The sequence below is a fragment of the Acanthaster planci genome, linkage group LG02 (genome assembly GCF_054643075.1).
Source record: "Acanthaster planci isolate LZ-2023a linkage group LG02, COTS_SCS, whole genome shotgun sequence".
Taxonomy (NCBI): domain Eukaryota; kingdom Metazoa; phylum Echinodermata; class Asteroidea; order Valvatida; family Acanthasteridae; genus Acanthaster; species Acanthaster planci.
The window spans coordinates 16,381,976-16,400,216 of record NC_141778.1 but is presented as its reverse complement, the minus strand read 5'-3'; the positions used below and the strand labels follow the sequence as shown (position 1 = coordinate 16,400,216).

Sequence of the window (18,241 nt, the reverse complement as noted above, 5' to 3'; positions counted from 1 at the left end):
ATAACACAGCACAATCTGGGCTCTGTTTACAAGGCTGCAGGCCTGGCTGAAATATTCGGGAGTCCATGAAGGTCACCTGTCAACTTAGAGTAGTGCCTGAAGATTACTCTGTGTGGCTATAAACGACCGTTAAATGGAATGATGAATTGTTGAAGGATTTTGAAAACGGAAAAAATGATAGTCATGCCGGCCCAGCATCCTCAACGTTGAAAAATGCCCCGGTCCGAAGTGGTTAATGCCAGATGGTTTGGTCTGCTTTTTGACCACTCAGCTTCAGAATAGGTTCTAATGAGTTGGTTTGCAGAAAACCTCTAGTTGCAAATTAGCAAACGGAAGTCCGATTCATCTTGTGAATTATGCATGTACCAGGAGGTAACAAAAGTTCCTGTGAGCAAATATTTTCTAACCCCACGTAAAAGGTCAAAACAAAGTAAGGCCACAGTTGAATTCTGCCTATTGATTTCTCTCAATTTCAATGGCCAGTTATTACTTGGAAATGCATGCATGGACATTCAAGCCAAGTTTCATGAAGCTGGTCACAGGTGGTTATGTCATTACTGGCTCACTCTATCTCAGAGGATGAATGATGACACCTGCGATGATTGGAAATTTACAAAAATATCTGGCAGTGCCAATCTTCTGCTTGTGCAAAAGACCATGCAACCACCAAATCTGCAGCTCTTTTCCATATGTTTGTGAATGAAGGAGTTGGCACAATTCAGTTCCAAACCACAGGTGCAAACAGTGCATGAATTGGACATCAGATTGCATGACGTGGCTGTGGTACAAAACCCCTGTGACTCCCACTAAATTTTCTCTTTGATTACCACCTGTGCTCCCTCAACAAATATCACCTGTGTTTCGGGCATTTCAAAGCATAATCTGTTTATTCCAAGGGCAAGATTTTGAATTATCAATGCACACAGGCATTAAACTACAGAATGCAGGAGTCCTCTATATGGGGATGGTAATTGGCTTTGCACTGAAGATGCACGTACCATGACAATAATTTCACATCGCCATAATTACCATTAATGCCACTGCCAATTATGACTCCATATGTCACTAAAAATACTGTCAACCATAATTTACCAGCCGGTAATCTTGGAAATGTGAAAGGCTTTTTTTTTCTGTATGATTTACCCGATAAAATTGTACTTTCCCGTTCAGAGAGCTTGTGCTCGAATGTACAATGGTCTGAAGTACTAATCTTTTCTTGCACTTCACAACTTTTTTTATTCCATTCCTGCAAGGCTGTAATGGATTCTACGAAGGTTAGCAGAAACAAAGCTGCCATTACCAAATAAAAACGGAAGAGACGAAAGTACGCTATGACGCATTTTGGTACCTTTGATGCAGCCCTATCATAGTACATGTATCGGCTCTGACGGACCAGGCCAAAATGAGACAGACAGGACGTACAACTTTGAACCTGGTACACGTCACACAGACGAGGACTTCATATTTTCAAAAGATATCAGTCACACACGCTCATGTTCATGCATGCACGTTCCCAAGTTTAAAAAAAAACCTTAAAAGCACGCTGTCCTTGTTCCTGCATGGAGCAGAATACTTACATGCATACCCATCGCAGCTGACCCTATCGCCTGGGACCACCCCCTCTGGTGGGAGGAGAATCTCTACTTTGTCGTCCGTAGCGGCACACATGACCATGGCCTGGCTCAGCACCCCCCGCATCTTGGCCGGCTTGAGATTACAGCACATTATTACCAGACGATCTTGCATCTGAAGGAGACAGAGGACAGTGAAGCAAAAATCACCCAAATTGAACGTGCAAACAAATGCCGACTACAGCTCGACTCAAACCAGTGAAGGCCAGACTAACATGGGTAGAGAGGGGATTCTGATAAGGCCAGTGCTTTCTGTCATACCCACAACGCATATATACATGTACATGTATTCATGAGTTGGCTATCTTGAATTGAAAATGAGGTTAACTTTTCATTTTTGGAACCGGACAGGAAATATTACAGCAACGAAATAAAAGTTTGTTACAAATAAATGCCAGTTTTACAATTCAAATTGTGATAAATTATGCATGTATTAGTTAAAATCCATGATTAAAAAAACAAACTAAAAGTGAAGTTTGAAACCCAAAATACATGTACCATAGTCAGACATCACACCATACAATGTATGTTGAACATGACAGCTTCAGGAAACATGATACAAAATGGCTTCCCTATGAGGAAGGTCTAGCTGAAAGGAACTTCCAGTAATGTGAAATTTAAAAACTGCTGCAAACTGCTTAGTTGATGAGGCTTGGTGACCTAAAAGGTTACAGAACAAGTTACAAAGTTTGTCTTTTAACAGAAATTTACAGCAATTGTGAAATTAAGTAGCACCTTCATGGTCCAAAGGTGACTAAGGGATGGCTGGACCAGACTGAAACGGTTGGCCCAAGCCCGGCTTGCCACAGCTGGCCCAACTCTAGCCAGCCTTGGGCCCACTGCAGCCAGGACTGGGCCGGGTCATAGTTATTGCTCACCCTGGCCAGATTTTGGCCATGTGGTATGTCAGTGGTGGCCCAGAGCTGGCAGTTGGTTGGCCCAAACCTGGTTTGTATCAGTTCAGCTTGGCTAGATATGCTACTTTTTGTTGATTTCACATTTGTTACTTATGAGTGCCGATGATATCTATGACGAGGCAAGGAATTTTATCAATGTTTGGCCCTCTAACATTTCTTGCAGAACTCTGTGTCCACCCAATTCAAACACTATTTCAGTTGCCATTGAGTGCCTTTACATGTAAGTAACTTTGGTTTGTAAGGACACTAATCCCAAATAGTGAAAGGAAGACAATTTGAGACCTGAAATAATGTTTACTCGGTGAAATGACAACATAAATGTGGTACAGTTTTAGGTGGAGATTTCTATATTTTATGGTTATATACCGGTACATGTAGCTCCATTTTGTAAAAGGATGAGGTGATTCCATCCCCTTCCATCTCTTTCTTACCGTCAACTATGCCTGGATTGGCCCAACCCTGCTGGGACTAGCTTTTATGGTATATGAAACGGTGCTAGCAGTGGGCCATCAATGGTCCAGGGCTGACACAGCTGAGCCAACCCTTACAAATCATCCAACCCTGGGATAGGCCTGGACCAACAGTGTGGTGTTTGCTGTACACAGTAATATCAAATTACAAACAAGTACCATATGCATTTGTGATCACAGACACAGATGTTGAAGCTTTCACCCGCTTAAATACATGTACATGCATGTACTGGTACCAAAACGTACTGTACATGTACGTACATGTAGTCTGAGTTGGCGGCAGATATTAAAGTAAACGTATACAAGACCCAAACGGTTAATTAGTAAAAAATGGAGATGGCAGATAATGAAAATAAAATACATGTATTTCAGAAACGAAGGATATTGGCCCCATCAGCTCCTGCATGGGACAACACTTTAGCACTGCCACACTTTCAGCTGAGTCTGGAAGCCATAGTGAACATGGTGGAAGAAGAAAATCTTGAAAAAAAAAATGTGAAACAAGCTGACAAGGGTAAGTTATGGTGTAGTTTGAAGCATTTGGTGTGTATTTCATTCTTGAAGAGAAACCTTTTACATAGGGGTCTTCAATCATTCAAGAAAAAACCTCTTGCTTCCCTGAGGACTGTTTATCATAGAAGTAAGGTAGAATGTGAAACAAGCTGAAAATGGACAAAATTAGACTGGGTATCCTGACGCCATGCCAAATACTCCGCGACCACTCCTGGGGGCTAATTTGAACCCTAATATAGTGTTACCGGTATATGTACCGGTACAAACAGTGAATGCAGTTGCTTCATTAGGACAGATACATATGTTGCAGAGTACAATTTTCAGACTGGCAGCATCTCTTTGGTGACAGTCGTGGATACTTTGATTGAAGGCTACATTTGGAGGTATTTATCGTACATGTACATGTATGTGTAATGTTACGTACACTACTATACCTGTCTGTACTGTATAAAGACAAACTCAGTAGTGCCTACATGTATTTGCCCAACATCACTAGTAAATTTTGAAGAGCTCCTTTAATACCAAAAGATACTTGTACACTGTGTATCAAGCAAGCTACAGTACATGTACATGTAGTCTAGCTGAGACTGATGCATTTGTGCCATGCACTGTACCAGTACATGTACGTGCACCGTACTTATTACAAACACCACCAGGAATTTGAATGTACAACGTACATTATACATGTACATCATGTGCGTGCGTGTAAATGTGGGAGCTACATGTGGGGGTGTTCTGCAGAACCAACTCGGAGACAACCATCATCACTGAAAATGGGCTCAGAAACTTTTGGCCAGTTTGTGGAATTTTCAGAAATTATTTTGTACGGTAACATGACTGTAGTACATGGCTACCGCCTTGCAAAGACCTCTCAAAAAAGTATCTTTTGGTCTGAGACTATTAACACATGGTGAAAGTACGGCCAGGTCATCATGTGTTTAGTGTACAGTACACATGGCAAATGAAATGAGCCTGTAACATTGAAAGTGCATGCAAACAACTTTTGTACGCAGGCAAAAAAAGGCATGAACAGCCAATTAACGCTCCACATCTGACTCAATTTCACCCTTTTGCATGAACTTGTACAATATGGCAGCCACTGGGGAAAAGGCAAGAGGGTGATGTAAGAACGGTGGTTTATAGTACTGAACAATGATATAGTTGACTCTAAGAAATGCAGGTCGATCTTGGGACTTATTTATCTCATAATCCGGATCCTGATCGCCTTCAGCCATGTTAGCCCAAACTACAGTTCTTCCCACTCATGTGAGCTATTTATCGATCATACATATACCATTTATATAGCCAATTCATACACATGTGTTCTTGTTCACATGGTAATGAATTTCTGCTTTCCAAACAGCTAAAAAATGTTCTTTATGAACTTGGAATGTGCATGTATTACAAATACATGTAAACTGAAATCTCATATCACCCAAGCCCACATTAAATACTCATTTCTACCGGTGCATAGCACAAACTTTTGCTGGGACTGGTGAAATATGCTCAACTGGACCAGAATCGCATCCTATCTGCGCTCATGTACAATACATCTAAGAGTTGACTGTATATATACATGTACCGCTACATGTATAGCAACAATTTGGAAACTGACTTTGACACTCAATGTACATGGACATGTACCGATACTCAGCAACCAACTTGAACTGCTGCGAGGCCAGAAACATCACTACAGTGTCTATGTACATGTACCGGTATGCTATGTGCCCACATATACCGGTTTGTGTTAGAGTAACAAAATGTGAAGATAACACCAACATGTACACTAGAATGCAAGGCAAGCGTAGGTGTACATGTACATGTACACGTATACTGCAAACTTATGAGCTCTGTACAGCAAAGGAACGAGTACCAGTGAGACATCTACATGTAAATTGCTAACATGCACACTGTACCTGTAACAATTAAGGTAATTACGGCATTCACCACAAGCAGCACTAAACACAATATACAAGTAAATGGTATCATTGTGAGTAAACTAATTTCCATTGCACATCACATACCGGTAGTTATCTATTACATGTAGCTCATCATTATATCTCCTTTTTTTAGCAGCCTTCAAACTGCCAGTTTCTTCCTAACTTAAACAAGCACCAGCCACAATTCAAGAAAAAAAAAGTTCCCCATAACTATCTAAGAGATTTATTGACACATTGTACAGAAGTGGGAAAATTGCATTAAACATCATCAATCATTTGTAATTGAAATACTTACCCAAAACGGAGAAGAAAAACCTGTTCATTCATGGTACTGTATGGTGAAATATTACTGTCATTATCAATCTGCCCATAGGGTACATCATACGGGGACATGAGCGGTACATACATGTACATGTACCGGTATACCTTTGTGCTCAAAATAATTCATACCCTTTGGAAAATAACATGTTTTTCTAAATTTTTCATTTGTAAAAGCCATTACATGCATATTGGTACTTCCAATATATCTTTCGTCTGTTTGTTGCAATACACAAACCGACATGTATGTTGGCTAAACTTCATTTGCATAATAATAGATATGGCCCAGGTTTCTGTTTAGCTCCGGGTCAAAATTACTCATACCGCAGGTTCACATACATTAGTCCGAAGTCTCTTCTTAATAGTCAATAGCATGATGACTGATGTCTTGATGACTGCCTGAAGACGGTTCCTATAAGTGATCACAAGCTTTCTCTGTGTCTCATGTGGGATGTTGGCCCACTCTTCCTTGGCGAAACTTTAAACCTCCAGCTGGGTCAGGTTGGATGGTCTCCTGGCCATCAATCTGGTCTTCAGCTCCCTCCACAGATTCTCTGTTGGATTTAGGTCAGGACTTTGACTTATCTAAGTTATTTAAGTTATGAATAATTTTGAGCACAACTGTACATGTACATTGTACATGTGGACGGAATGCACATAATGTACAATTCACAAGCACTACAGTGGTAAGGACCTACATGTACCGGTACATGTAATTTCCCTCTGACCTACATGTACGTGCAGATGAGGGATGATGGATGTAATGCCTGGCGGAAATTGACAAAAGCAGGTTATGGTAACAACAAAATAAATTACAGGCCACTATTAAACTCACAGCAGCAAACCTGTGGAAATTAATGATCTTATTAGATTCAGTATAAAAAAGAGGCGGCAAAAGATGAAAACTCAAATTCTCACCAGTACACTTTAATAAATCTCACATCTTTAAACATTTTTTTGAACATGTAAATCCATTAATCAGGGAGTTTCAAAAGCTCACTGTGGACAAAAAAAGACACTCCAGCACCAACAGGTTTTTTTGGACATTTTATCCAAAACGTTAACAAACTTCCCCATGAGTGGATGCCTTGTACATGAGTCAGGGTTTAACCCCTTCTCGGCAGGAATTTCTTTCCAAAAGTCGACTCCAAGAATTCCATGCTCGCTTGGCCACGAAGGCCACCTGCCAAACTGCAAATTCTCGGTTTATGGCCCAGCGTGCTCTGCACGCTTTGAATTACACGGTGAAAAGACTGACTGTTCGGTGGCAAGCGGCTCTACTCAAGCTTCCACATTCCAGTTGCCTCTTTTCAAAGTGGGGACTGCTGTGAAGCTGGTGATTATGATGCAAATTCAGTCTTTTCACTTCTGGGCTACACACAATGACCAATTACCATATACACAAGAGCCAGGGTCTGCCTTCTTTCACCGTGTTTGCTCGAGCATGGACCGAGAATAATAGCTGAAAAGCGGGCTGAGGATCTCAATTTTTAAGGCGTGTCTTAACGCGTCCCAGTGTGAAGGGGTTAAAACATCGGTCTGGAAGCACTGAAATCAGATCAGCACAAGACCGGCAGTCTAATGCTTTTTCTAACATATTTATCTGCGACTTATTCCAAAATTTTCATAGAAAGAAATTGAGCAAGCTTGTATTTTCTTTCAGATAAACAAAGGTACCGGTATGTACATGTATATGTATAGACAAGCATGGACATTTACACAGGTGGAATTACAATTTTGCAATTCCAAGAAAGAATCAAAACCAATTCCTAAAATGCTTGATCACCCACAACACTTAATTACATGTCAATACATACATGTAGCAAACAAGCACAAGGTCTCATCATGCATGATGGATCAACAACTACCGTACATGTATTAAGCACTGTTGCATGAGTGACATGCGGAAGGAAGGGAGTGGCACAAGAGGTGTGGGGGGGGGGAAGGGCTAGCTTGCCTAACCTCCTCCATGGGGACATGCTTGACAAGTCCTGAAACCACGGTCCTAGAACTCCCCTCCCCGATGTCTATCTGCTCCAAGTACAGCGTGTCAGCATCAGGATGTTTCTTGACGTCCACGATGCGGCCAATGCGCAGATCCACCTGGGTGATGCTGGGCTCTTCAGTGGGCATACTTGGACCACCCACTTTCTTCTCTTTCTGATCGGCTGGAAAGCAGACAGAAATTACACGATGACAAAAATCTGTCACGTATTGGAGCAACTTCCATCTCTTCTTTCCTCCCCTCCCAGGAATCAAAGATTTTTGTTTTTTAATCCCTCTTTAAAACTCAACTGTCTACTTGATCCTTACATTCTTTCTCTTGGGTTTCTTCAGGCTTGCTTGGTTTTAATTAATAATTTTATGAATAATAACAACATGTGGCATTATGGCTTTATATTTCAGTAATGACTACAATAATAATGATAAAAATCATGATGATGATAAGGAATAATAACAAACCATTAACAGTGGAAGGGGTCCATTTTGAGTCGTCTTCAGGCAAGATGGTGGCTTTTCATCCTCCTTCCTCCTTTTTGAATCGTTTTTTATTCCCCTTTTTCAATATTTTCATTTTTTTTTCCAGGAGAAGGAAGCCCTTTCCATGGAAGAGGCTTCATGAAATACTCAACATTACCTTTCTTCTCAATCTTGGCTTTCTTTGGGGCTGGCTTGGCCTTCTCTGCGGCCTCAGTTGTATCTGGGGCTACTGGGTCAGGCTTCTGAACACTGACCTCTGACCCCTGTTGATTACCTGCTTGGCTTGTAAGGGGCCTCGGATACGGGATCTGGATAACTACAAAGGCCAATGAAATCACAAAATAAAGTCTCCAATACATCTAGTTGCTCACGTTTTAATCTCAAATGCCAGTTTTAGTAATCAAAAATAGTGTAACGGAACAGTCAAGGTGTGCGCAGCTCGCCATAGCCTGGTACAGATTGGTGCACAGGCCTGCGCATTGATCTCCCCTCGTGCTCTTTCCCTCGCGCTTGCTCTTGCATTGCGCTATCCAACTTGTGCGCTTGGACAAGTGCTGTTCTGTGGGTGTTCTGTTGTGTCGTTGACGCCAGAAAGTTCCCACTCAGAGATTCGTGAGACAGCTTGGTCGGTCGATCTCTGTTGGGAGGAGCCCGGAATCAGATTCCGGTGAGTAGAAATTGGACTGGACAACTGTAAATTATAGTGGGAAAATGGATTGCGACTGGTTGGGAAGTTAGTTTACGCTTCACAGTGTTTTCTTCCTGTAAAGTGGCTGGAGTAAATTAAGGATATAAACTTGAGTGTACTTTAATTATCATTGTGACTGGCCTATTGTAAATTTGTTCTATGCAGGAGTCATGTTAAGTACATGTAATAATAACAGACCGACGCTTCCCCAACCAGGCTTTTATAAGGTTATGTCAAAACTCTCTGAAGTTTGCAAATACACGTAGGATGTCAAGGTACATGTATAGAGCACCCCAGAGTGTGATGTCATTTTGAACCACACAGTGTAGTGCAAATGAATGAAGTACCGTACCGGTACATGTATGTGCATATTTTGTTCATGTACTGGTTCTTGCACCAACGCCATGTGCTTGACGTACATGTATTCACTTTTACTCTACTAAAGACGTTAAGAAGGTACGGTACATGTACATGTAAGTCCTTTGTATCTGTACACATGGTTGTCATCCACCCTAAATCACTGTTGGAAGAAGAGGCTGGATAAAAAATATAACCGACATTGGTCCTTGCTCTCCATGGTAGTATGGTAGCAGACTGACATCATGTGCAGCATGCATCCATAAACCTACATGTACATGTGCTCTTTGTCAAGTTTTATTTCTTAAACCCTTTGGTGTTTTACAGCCTTCGCTTGCTGCAGATGTGAAATTACAGATGTGAATTTTCTTTGTCATATTTGTTCACTGACTGATGACAACAGAAAATGCAAAAAGTAAATTGAATCTACCGGTACATGTACATATATGAAAATGGCATAAATTTTTTTTCTACATGTACCTGTACAGTGTATTTCGGTGACAGACTGGCACATACATATAAGCTCAGCGAAATGAAAGCTGCGCGGGCAGGATGTTGAGATGAAGGCTGAAATTTTTCGATTTTGGAAAACGGCACATTTTTAAGAAAAGCCTTTTGTTCCAGAATTACATTATACATACAAGAAGATTTATCAAAAATAGCGGATCACTGCACTGGCAATTTTGCAGTTTTACCTGCAAGTGCAGTTTTTAAGCATTTTCTGGTCATGCAGCTAAACGCATGTAATTTTTGTAATCTGTAGCCAATCAGTGCAGCTTCCGGTAAACAACGTGAACATTTAAAATGACCAAATAATTTGATCGTCATACCGACATTTTCATGGAATTGTCCAGTATTTCATAAATCTCACTCAAACACTTCATTCAGCCTTTTTCTAGAGATCAAACCTCAAGCACTCCTGCAAAAAAGTGCCCCAGTAAAATGAAACCTTAGAAGATACAAATTTACATGCAGATGAAACACTTGTAGACTCAAGCTCAAACAACAACAAATGGACTGATGAAAGTGGATGTCTGCCAGAATCAACTGGGAACACAAAGTTGCCATTTCCACGCCCTTAGTATGCTTGTATTACATGTACCAGTACATTTATGACTGCTCTGATTGGAGCATGCACTCAGCACAGATAATCCAGAGCAAACATGTCAGCTGTCTCAATGTCCCAAGATACTGTACATCTACATGTACATGTATGTACCAAGGCTAAATGTACCAGTACATGCACAGTGGTTCCCCTTTGCTGTATCTTTTGCCCTACTTCTACCATTCCTCGTGGGATAAAAAAAAACGGAACGGCATTATGACACAATCTTCCCAAAATACCCAAGGTAAACCATACCCTACTGGTACCAATGCCCTGCAAACACTTGGAAACTTTGCTGAGAGTGAGTCTATACACTTACCGCCATGGCTGGTCTCCAAGGCAACCAGTCTTTTTAGCGCTCTTTCGACCTCAGCTTGCAGCTGTGCGTTTTCAGCTTGCAGACGACTAACTTCCCTACCACCATTGTTGGACACTAACATGGAAAAAATTAAAAACCAACTTTAAAATAAAGCTCCATTAAACTTCAGCTCAACAAGATACTTTTCAATACAATCATTTTTCAGTCATGAATCTCTGAAAACCCAGTCCATTGTGATAATTAATACATGTACCTTTACTGTACTTAATCTCTCCAGTGCCATCAAGTCCCAACAACATTGTACAATGACCAGGCTTTTCCTTCCATGAACTTGCTAATAAATCTAATCCCACCGACCTAACTACACAGAGAAACTCCCAGCATACTTGTAGAGTACTTAGAAGGATCTGGTAGGAAATGCATTAGGGTGGATTTATGTCAAAGCCGGAGATTCAGTGCTCCTTCTTACATTAAAGGACCGCATTCCTTACCTCTGAACAGCAACCAAAACAGCTGTTTTTATTCAAGGGGGCAGTGGATCTCTGAAGTATGTGGGGGTGATTGCCTAAAGAAAGAACGGTGATGTCTCAGCTTTTCAGCATCAAACAAAATCTTCTGACAGAACACAGCTGTTGCAAGTAAGGGACCAGGGGAGGTTCTATGTGAAATGTTAATTTGTGTTGCTTTCCTTGTTTTCAAAATTACATATATAAATTGAAACTCAATTGGGTAGCTCCTTTTCACGAGAGTTTAAGTCAGGGTTTGAAACCTTTTGTTACTGTTTACTGTATTGCCTTTATACGTACCGGTATTACATAGGTCTCACCTACCGTACATGTACATCGATTTAGATGTTTATTTCCTTATTTGATGATTAAAGTGGGAAGGTCCAGGGCTGGTCTTGAAAGGGCAAGGTAATTTGTCATTCATGTCATTTGCAAAGGCCACTTGTATTAGAAAATCAACTTGTCTACACACAGTGCATGGGGACATTTTAATGGCCATTGAGGCAAAGACCAGGGGCATCAAGGCAATTAATCTGATGCCTCTGTGAAGTTCCAGCCCTGAATTAGGTCTAGCTGCACAAGAAGGATTACATGTACATGTGTATGTCCATGTTATTTACTTCATGTTCAAACTGAAATGCATTTTCTTCTAAAGTGTCCTTTTAATTAAATGTAAGCCGTGAAAGAATCTTTTTGAGATATGCCAAATGGATATCTGTTTCAATGATCTGACTATGATCAGGTTACTTAATGTCATACACACGGATAAAAGTTAAAGATAAGCCAATTATAATGTAACATTAGGAAACCACCTGTCGTACCATCAATACTGCATTAGTGTCGTAGCCTTCCCTAGGGTTATGGGGTTTGTTCCTGTTGTGGAATACACTTACACAGCAACATATATCCCAATATAAGCCTGAGCGAACTCCTCTGTGTTGTCCCATGACTTATATTAGACATGACAATTACTTGTGGTCTCACATGTACCCTGTACATGTACAAATTTTTTTACACGTAAATGAGCAGACAACAGAAACTTCCTGACACCTTTCTTCCTACAGTGACATGATCAAGATTCATCTATCCTCTTACGGCATTTACAGGGTACGAAGAAGGGTCAATGGCTTTCAAAAACTTTTGTCAATGAAACATGTCACACCTACAGATGCATGAGGCACTGTAGTACACTTGCCCTCCTGTTTCATGCATGTACATTGAACATGCTCATTCAATGCACACATGTACACTGTCATGCACAAGTGGAAGCACTGGTCGGTCTGATAATCCAATGAATGCTCTTACAGCAAACTGTACATGTGCTTCATGAGTCTTATTACTGTAGAGTTGCCTTTACCAGGCCCTATAAAGGTAGAGAGGACGTGGTTTGCGAGCATGACCACAATGTTTAAGACAGAGAAGCTTATTAAATGGCTAAGTACAGATACGCTGTACCCAAAGCCCTAACATTCCTCGTCACCTCCCCTTCCTCGCCTCCATCAATCGTCCCCCTATATGTACATGTACCAGAATGTCGCTTTCACTCAACATGATCTAATCAGTTCTCTGTGTACGGACATTACTAGGGCACAGCAATGACAACATTCTATGCAAGTAATGTTATCCTTGTTATATCTGTAGCAAAGAACTAGATTCATAAGCTGAATGTTCCATTTCCCATACATGCACCTGATGATGTACAGCACGTGTAAATTACCAACTTGTTAAAAAATCAGCTGTCATTATTTTAACGAGAATGTACAAATATAGGCGCATGTAAGCCTGCTTTGAAGTAAAAACTTGCTTGGAACAACTACAGGTGAATAACAAAAAATGACATGGTAACATAGTCAACATCAAGTGACATCAAAATGTAAGGGTAGTTACCCCCGCAACGTGAGTTGCTCCAAGTTAATAGTTTTTATCTGGTTGCCAAGATTTAATTTCTTCAATTTATACTGTCTTTGTTGATCCTCTCTCCAATCAGGTATGATGTGGCTAAAGTTATGCACTGATAGAGCAGAAGTAGTTACATGGTAGATAACAGAACTATAGATGCATACTTACAGAGCCATTTCAAATGGTTTCTCATTTCTATGAATCTTAAACCTCACAAACGAGATTGTAAGCAATAAATGCAACATTAGGAAGTCAGTGGCAAACAACTTTTGAGGAATGACAAAGTCAATTCTGATAAAACCACTGATGCGCTGAATTTACATGTATAATAACATAAATGTACATGTAACGTGTCACAATGCCAGGACGACTCAATATACTGTACATCTAATTGACAGTGGCTTATAGTCTTGAGTTGATATATGGGGATATGAGCTCTTTATAGAGTATTGTTTGTACAATGTACATGTAATTTATGGAATTGCAAAATACACTGTAAACATTTGACAACTAATACCAATAATGGAACTCATACCTTCTGAACCCAAGACTTCACAATTTGTCTGAACTATCATTCAATCTGCCTGTTCACATAGCAACAGTTGCATATTATGGAGGCAATTATGGTTTGACGTATTCTAAACAAAAGATATGGCTTCCTTTTATCTACAAATTATATGCAGATCCAGTAATCAGTTGTTAAAATGTACATGCTGGAAGTAATATGAAGAAAGTTGATCTGCTTAATCAAGGAACTTTCACTAATAAATAGTTTTCATAACAGATTAAAAAGTATCTTGAGATTCTCTTAAGATTCAGTTAGCACCAAACCAGACTGAACAAGATTCCTGTAAGCATCAAATTATTTCAAGTGGGTACCTCAAGATTGAACTTTGTACCGGTATCTTTTAAATCTGTTATAAGAAGTAGAGCTTTCCACGTGACTTCAACGATCCTGACGAATGTCGTGTGTTTACAGTGTTAGTACTGGTACCCACTTCCAAAGTAATTTAAATTCCCTCTTAAGAACAACTTATAACTAAAGTAGAAATGTTATTACATGTACATGTATTATTCAAATTCTGGAGTGCCAATATCACTTATTAAAAATCAGAGAGTGGCTTTTCTTCATTTGATTTTACATTTAACTGCTTTTGAAATTGTGATGTGAAGCCAACTCAGTCTAGTCTGCAGTCAACATTCTCATGTTATCCATTGTGTGCTATGCCGGTATATGGAGATCCCTCAGTCACAAACTATGAAAATTGTGAATCACATTCATTATTTAAGATGACACATACATGTACATACATGTACATGTATGCGCACTGCAGTTCCAATAGGAAGAACACATGTGTACATGTATGCACAAGTTTACAGGCTGCATGCATGTACAGGTAGGTCCAGTACACACGTACAATTACATGTACAGGTAACTGCAGTTAGACAAAGAGAGTACCGGTGATTTATTTGAACATGTTAAATGAGAAAGATATGTACCCGGTACATGTCCAAGTACATGTACATGTGGGGTTACATGTATTTTCACCGTCCTGATGAGTAGGACGATGAGCGAGTAGGAAAAGACAATTGACGAGGACAGGATGAGTAGGATTTGTGCTACCTGCAAATCAAAACCAGCTGTGGACCAGCTGTCACAAGAGCATGTCGTATGTTATACATGTACACGCATCATGTGACATGTTGGTTGGTAACCTGTTGGCTAATAATCCTTGTGCTTAGCAACAAATCTACAATGTACATGTATGTGCTTAGCAGGTTAGAAGAGGGGGAAAAAGTAGTTTAAAGTTTTTGAAGTGCAGGTGGATCCTCCACTTGCATAAATTCAAAGTACTACTAGCTCTGTGAATATTTATTACGCACAGAAGGTAAATTTAATCCACACTGGAGTGAGAACTTTTTGATGCTGCAGACAAGCCATCCCATAGTCTATCAAGTTTCTGCCTTTTGGAACTGAAAAGTCAACTCTGGACTGAAATCTTAGAATTTCAAATGGTGTTCATTTGATTTTGCTGGTGGAAATCACCGGTACTTGTGCACCAATTCCGGTTCCCCTGCAACAATACTGAATTAATAATGAGAAAGAGAGAACGAATTGTCACACATGCTGCATCCAATGAGTGCTTGAATCAATCAATGCAAAATGACGGCCTTTTGCCCCCTCCCTCGGTAGTTGAAATTGTGACCAATTATCTATTCAATATCATTACCAGTGGCATTCTTCAGGTCCTTGAGCTGGCTTCTGAGGTGTGAAATGATGCGATCGGCCTCTTGTGCCCGCTGCTCCAGGCGTGCCACTATTGCCGAATTCCTAGACATGACTGAGCGAATGTATCGGCCGCAGTGACTCACATGCAGAAACCTGTGAATTGATGCAGGTAATAGAAGCAAATTAAAGTTGAGAATCTGAAAGGGTACAAGTGCATATGTGGCTCATTTAACTTAGCTTTAACCCCAACCTTCTAGGGTGCATGTACACGTAAAATCATAATGAAATTGGAGGATTTGGGACTGTTAGGACTACCTGTACATGTACATATATAGAACAAGAGTTGACTGTATTTACATGTACATATACAAGTGTGCTGGGGAAAGTTTTGAACAGTGTTCCTTGAGTGACAGTTTAAAATCCCAAGAGGCACTCTGAGTCTCATGTACATAGGTCATAGAGCAGTACAGAATGTGGTACATTTACATGAATCGATGAAAGTGCACTATGACACCCAACATGTTATGCTGCAGTGTATTAAGATGAGCTCCAGAAATAAACAGCTGTGAAATGGGCCCCATGAAGGCCGACAAGGAAGCAATTATTCCTGAACATGAACACAGGATCATCATAAAGTATCATTATTATTATCAATTATTCATGCCTTTTCATATACACAACCACAAACAAGATGGGCACAGGACTAGCAAAAGCGATGACAATCACTATAGTCACCATAGCCCTGCCACTCCTTATCTTGTTTCTAATATGCATAAATGTACATTAAAAATATATCTACATTTAATAAATAAGAACAAGATAAAAATATGATAAAAAACCAAGTAAAATAATAAAATAGAAACCTAAATAGCCCTGTAAGTAATGTTAATTTGGATACCATTACAACTTATATCAAGACTATTACATAAACGAAACAAATTAATTAAAATTGAAATTACTACCTGAGAAACTAGATGTATATCCCCATTAAAACACAAAAGCATCCCCCCAAAAAGACAAACAGGGAAGAGATGAATTAAAATCAATAACAAAAATGCAGTGAAATGACATTTACAAATTCCTAAGAAAAGAAAACAATAGGCATACTATTGCGAATATTTCAGACAGACATAACTAAATACAGTTGAACACATGAACACAAGATGTAGAGATTGGGTCCTAGGCTTGCAGGTGGTTAAACATACAGTAACATCATTAAACATAGTGAGAATGGACAGTAACTTTACGGATACATGTACATTAAATGTAGCTCACACTTGGCAATAGGTGAGTGTACTGAAAAATCACGCCTACATGTACAGATCAGACCATCCCAGTATTTCTAATCCGTCTGTGTAACTCATCACACCAAGCCTCTGACCAAGGATAAAGCCAGTGGCACATTTTCAGACCCTCTCTAAATTGTCTACTTGTTTTGAGTTTGAGGAAGCCAAGCAGTTTAATACACCATACTGCAATATAGGAAGGACGAGAGCCTTGTAAAAAGAAAGTTGAGCTCAATGGTCTTAATGAGGGCCAGTGTCCCATTACATTTTTAACATGATCATTTCTGAGAGAGCTAAGCATTTACAGTGACTCCAAGATATTTGCCCAAAGGAGCAGCTACCGGTAATAGTGGGATGCCTGAAAGGAGACACGTAGGGAGAAATTGGTTCATACTTTTGGATTTACTTGTAACAGGTTATACCAAAGGAATCACTCTAAACCCTCAGCTTATTGAGGTCTTTCAACAGAATAGTGATATCAGAGTCTGCATGTAGTTATGAAATGAACGATACAAGAGTACATGTACATGTATGTCATCAATGAATAAACCAGAGTTGAATCAATACTATGGGTTATGTCATTAACAAAAACATACATTAAATAGATTTGATTCAAGAACACTGGCACCTGTTGACCACCGCACTTCACCATATACATGTACATGTACACTGTACCATTCTGAGATTTGTCCAATGAAGGTTACTCTCTAGAGACGGTCCACCAAGAAATTTGTGATGTACATGTACCTTCAGAGAGAACCCCTTAGGTTACACCCAATTTAAAGCAAGTTTGTGAAGAAGAATTTGATGAGGCAGACTACTAAATGCCTTGCTCATACATGTATCAAGAAACACAGCATCTACCGGATCTCTGGGTGGACTCCATTGATCCAGAGCATCTGAGTAACTGTGAGAAATGGGTTTGCGGGTACACCATGGAATCAATCTCTTTTGGGCGAGGTGTGGTCCTTAAAAGAACTGGTGAGTCTTAGCTCGACGTTTCGGCCAGTGTGCTTTAGCCGTCCTCAGGAGAGTACACACTGGAGAGCACACTGGCCGAAACATCGAGTTAAGACTCACCGGTTCTTTTAAGGACCACACCTCGCCCAAAAGAGATTGATTCCAAGGTGTACCCGCAAACCCATTTTTCATGTCTCTTCCACCATGCAAAGCTTCAAATCTTCTGAGTAACTGTGCTACAGATGACCTACAGGGAATGAATCTATGATGATTAGCAGACACTAAACAATTATCCAAGTGGGCTAAAACGTCATCTAAGATCATTCTTTTCATGTACACCCAGCAAGAAATGAGACCGAGGGGTACCCCCCAAACATGTCCAATCCCTATACACATTCCAGACTATTGTTACTTAACACATCTCCCCCAAGATGTCTGAAAGGAATTCCCCAGATTCCTGCGAGACAATGACCAACACAAAGCAGGGGGGTTTCTCTCCGTCTCATACCTTGCTGCATATGTTTTCATGATTTTACAGACAATGTATGTGATCGAGGGCAACAGGCCTACGATTAGTTAATTTACATCAGTCACCTGACTTAAACACATGCTTGGGGAAGA

At 40.1% G+C, this 18,241-nt stretch overlaps 2 protein-coding genes across 6 annotated transcripts in view; one reads left to right on the top strand and one right to left on the bottom strand.

Annotated features, from left to right (window-relative positions):
* The window catches only part of LOC110973166 (aminoacyl tRNA synthase complex-interacting multifunctional protein 1-like), a 64,641-nt gene that overhangs the window by 5,235 nt on the left and 41,165 nt on the right, over nucleotides 1–18,241 (bottom strand). For 4 of the 5 annotated variants that reach the window (XM_087133463.1, XM_022223758.2, XM_022223759.2 and 1 more), the window contains 5 exons: nucleotides 15,376–15,527; nucleotides 10,740–10,853; nucleotides 8,428–8,586; nucleotides 7,752–7,957; nucleotides 1,578–1,746 (listed from right to left, as the gene is read on the bottom strand). In XM_087133463.1, coding sequence (XP_086989589.1) covers nucleotides 1,578–1,746; nucleotides 7,752–7,957; nucleotides 8,428–8,586; nucleotides 10,740–10,853; nucleotides 15,376–15,527 — 800 coding nt within the window. Of the gene's footprint in view, nucleotides 1–1,577; nucleotides 1,747–7,751; nucleotides 7,958–8,427; nucleotides 8,587–10,739; nucleotides 10,854–10,992; nucleotides 11,054–15,375; nucleotides 15,528–18,241 lie in introns of those variants that run through there. The other variant, XM_022223762.2, reaches the window with a different exon arrangement.
* The window catches only part of LOC110973165 (gastrin-releasing peptide receptor-like), a 74,864-nt gene continuing 58,364 nt past the window's right edge, over nucleotides 1,742–18,241 (top strand). Inside the window, exon 1 of the mRNA XM_087133461.1 lies at nucleotides 1,742–3,532. The gene's annotated coding sequence lies outside the window, so the exon portion shown is untranslated. The remainder of the gene's footprint in view (nucleotides 3,533–18,241) is intronic.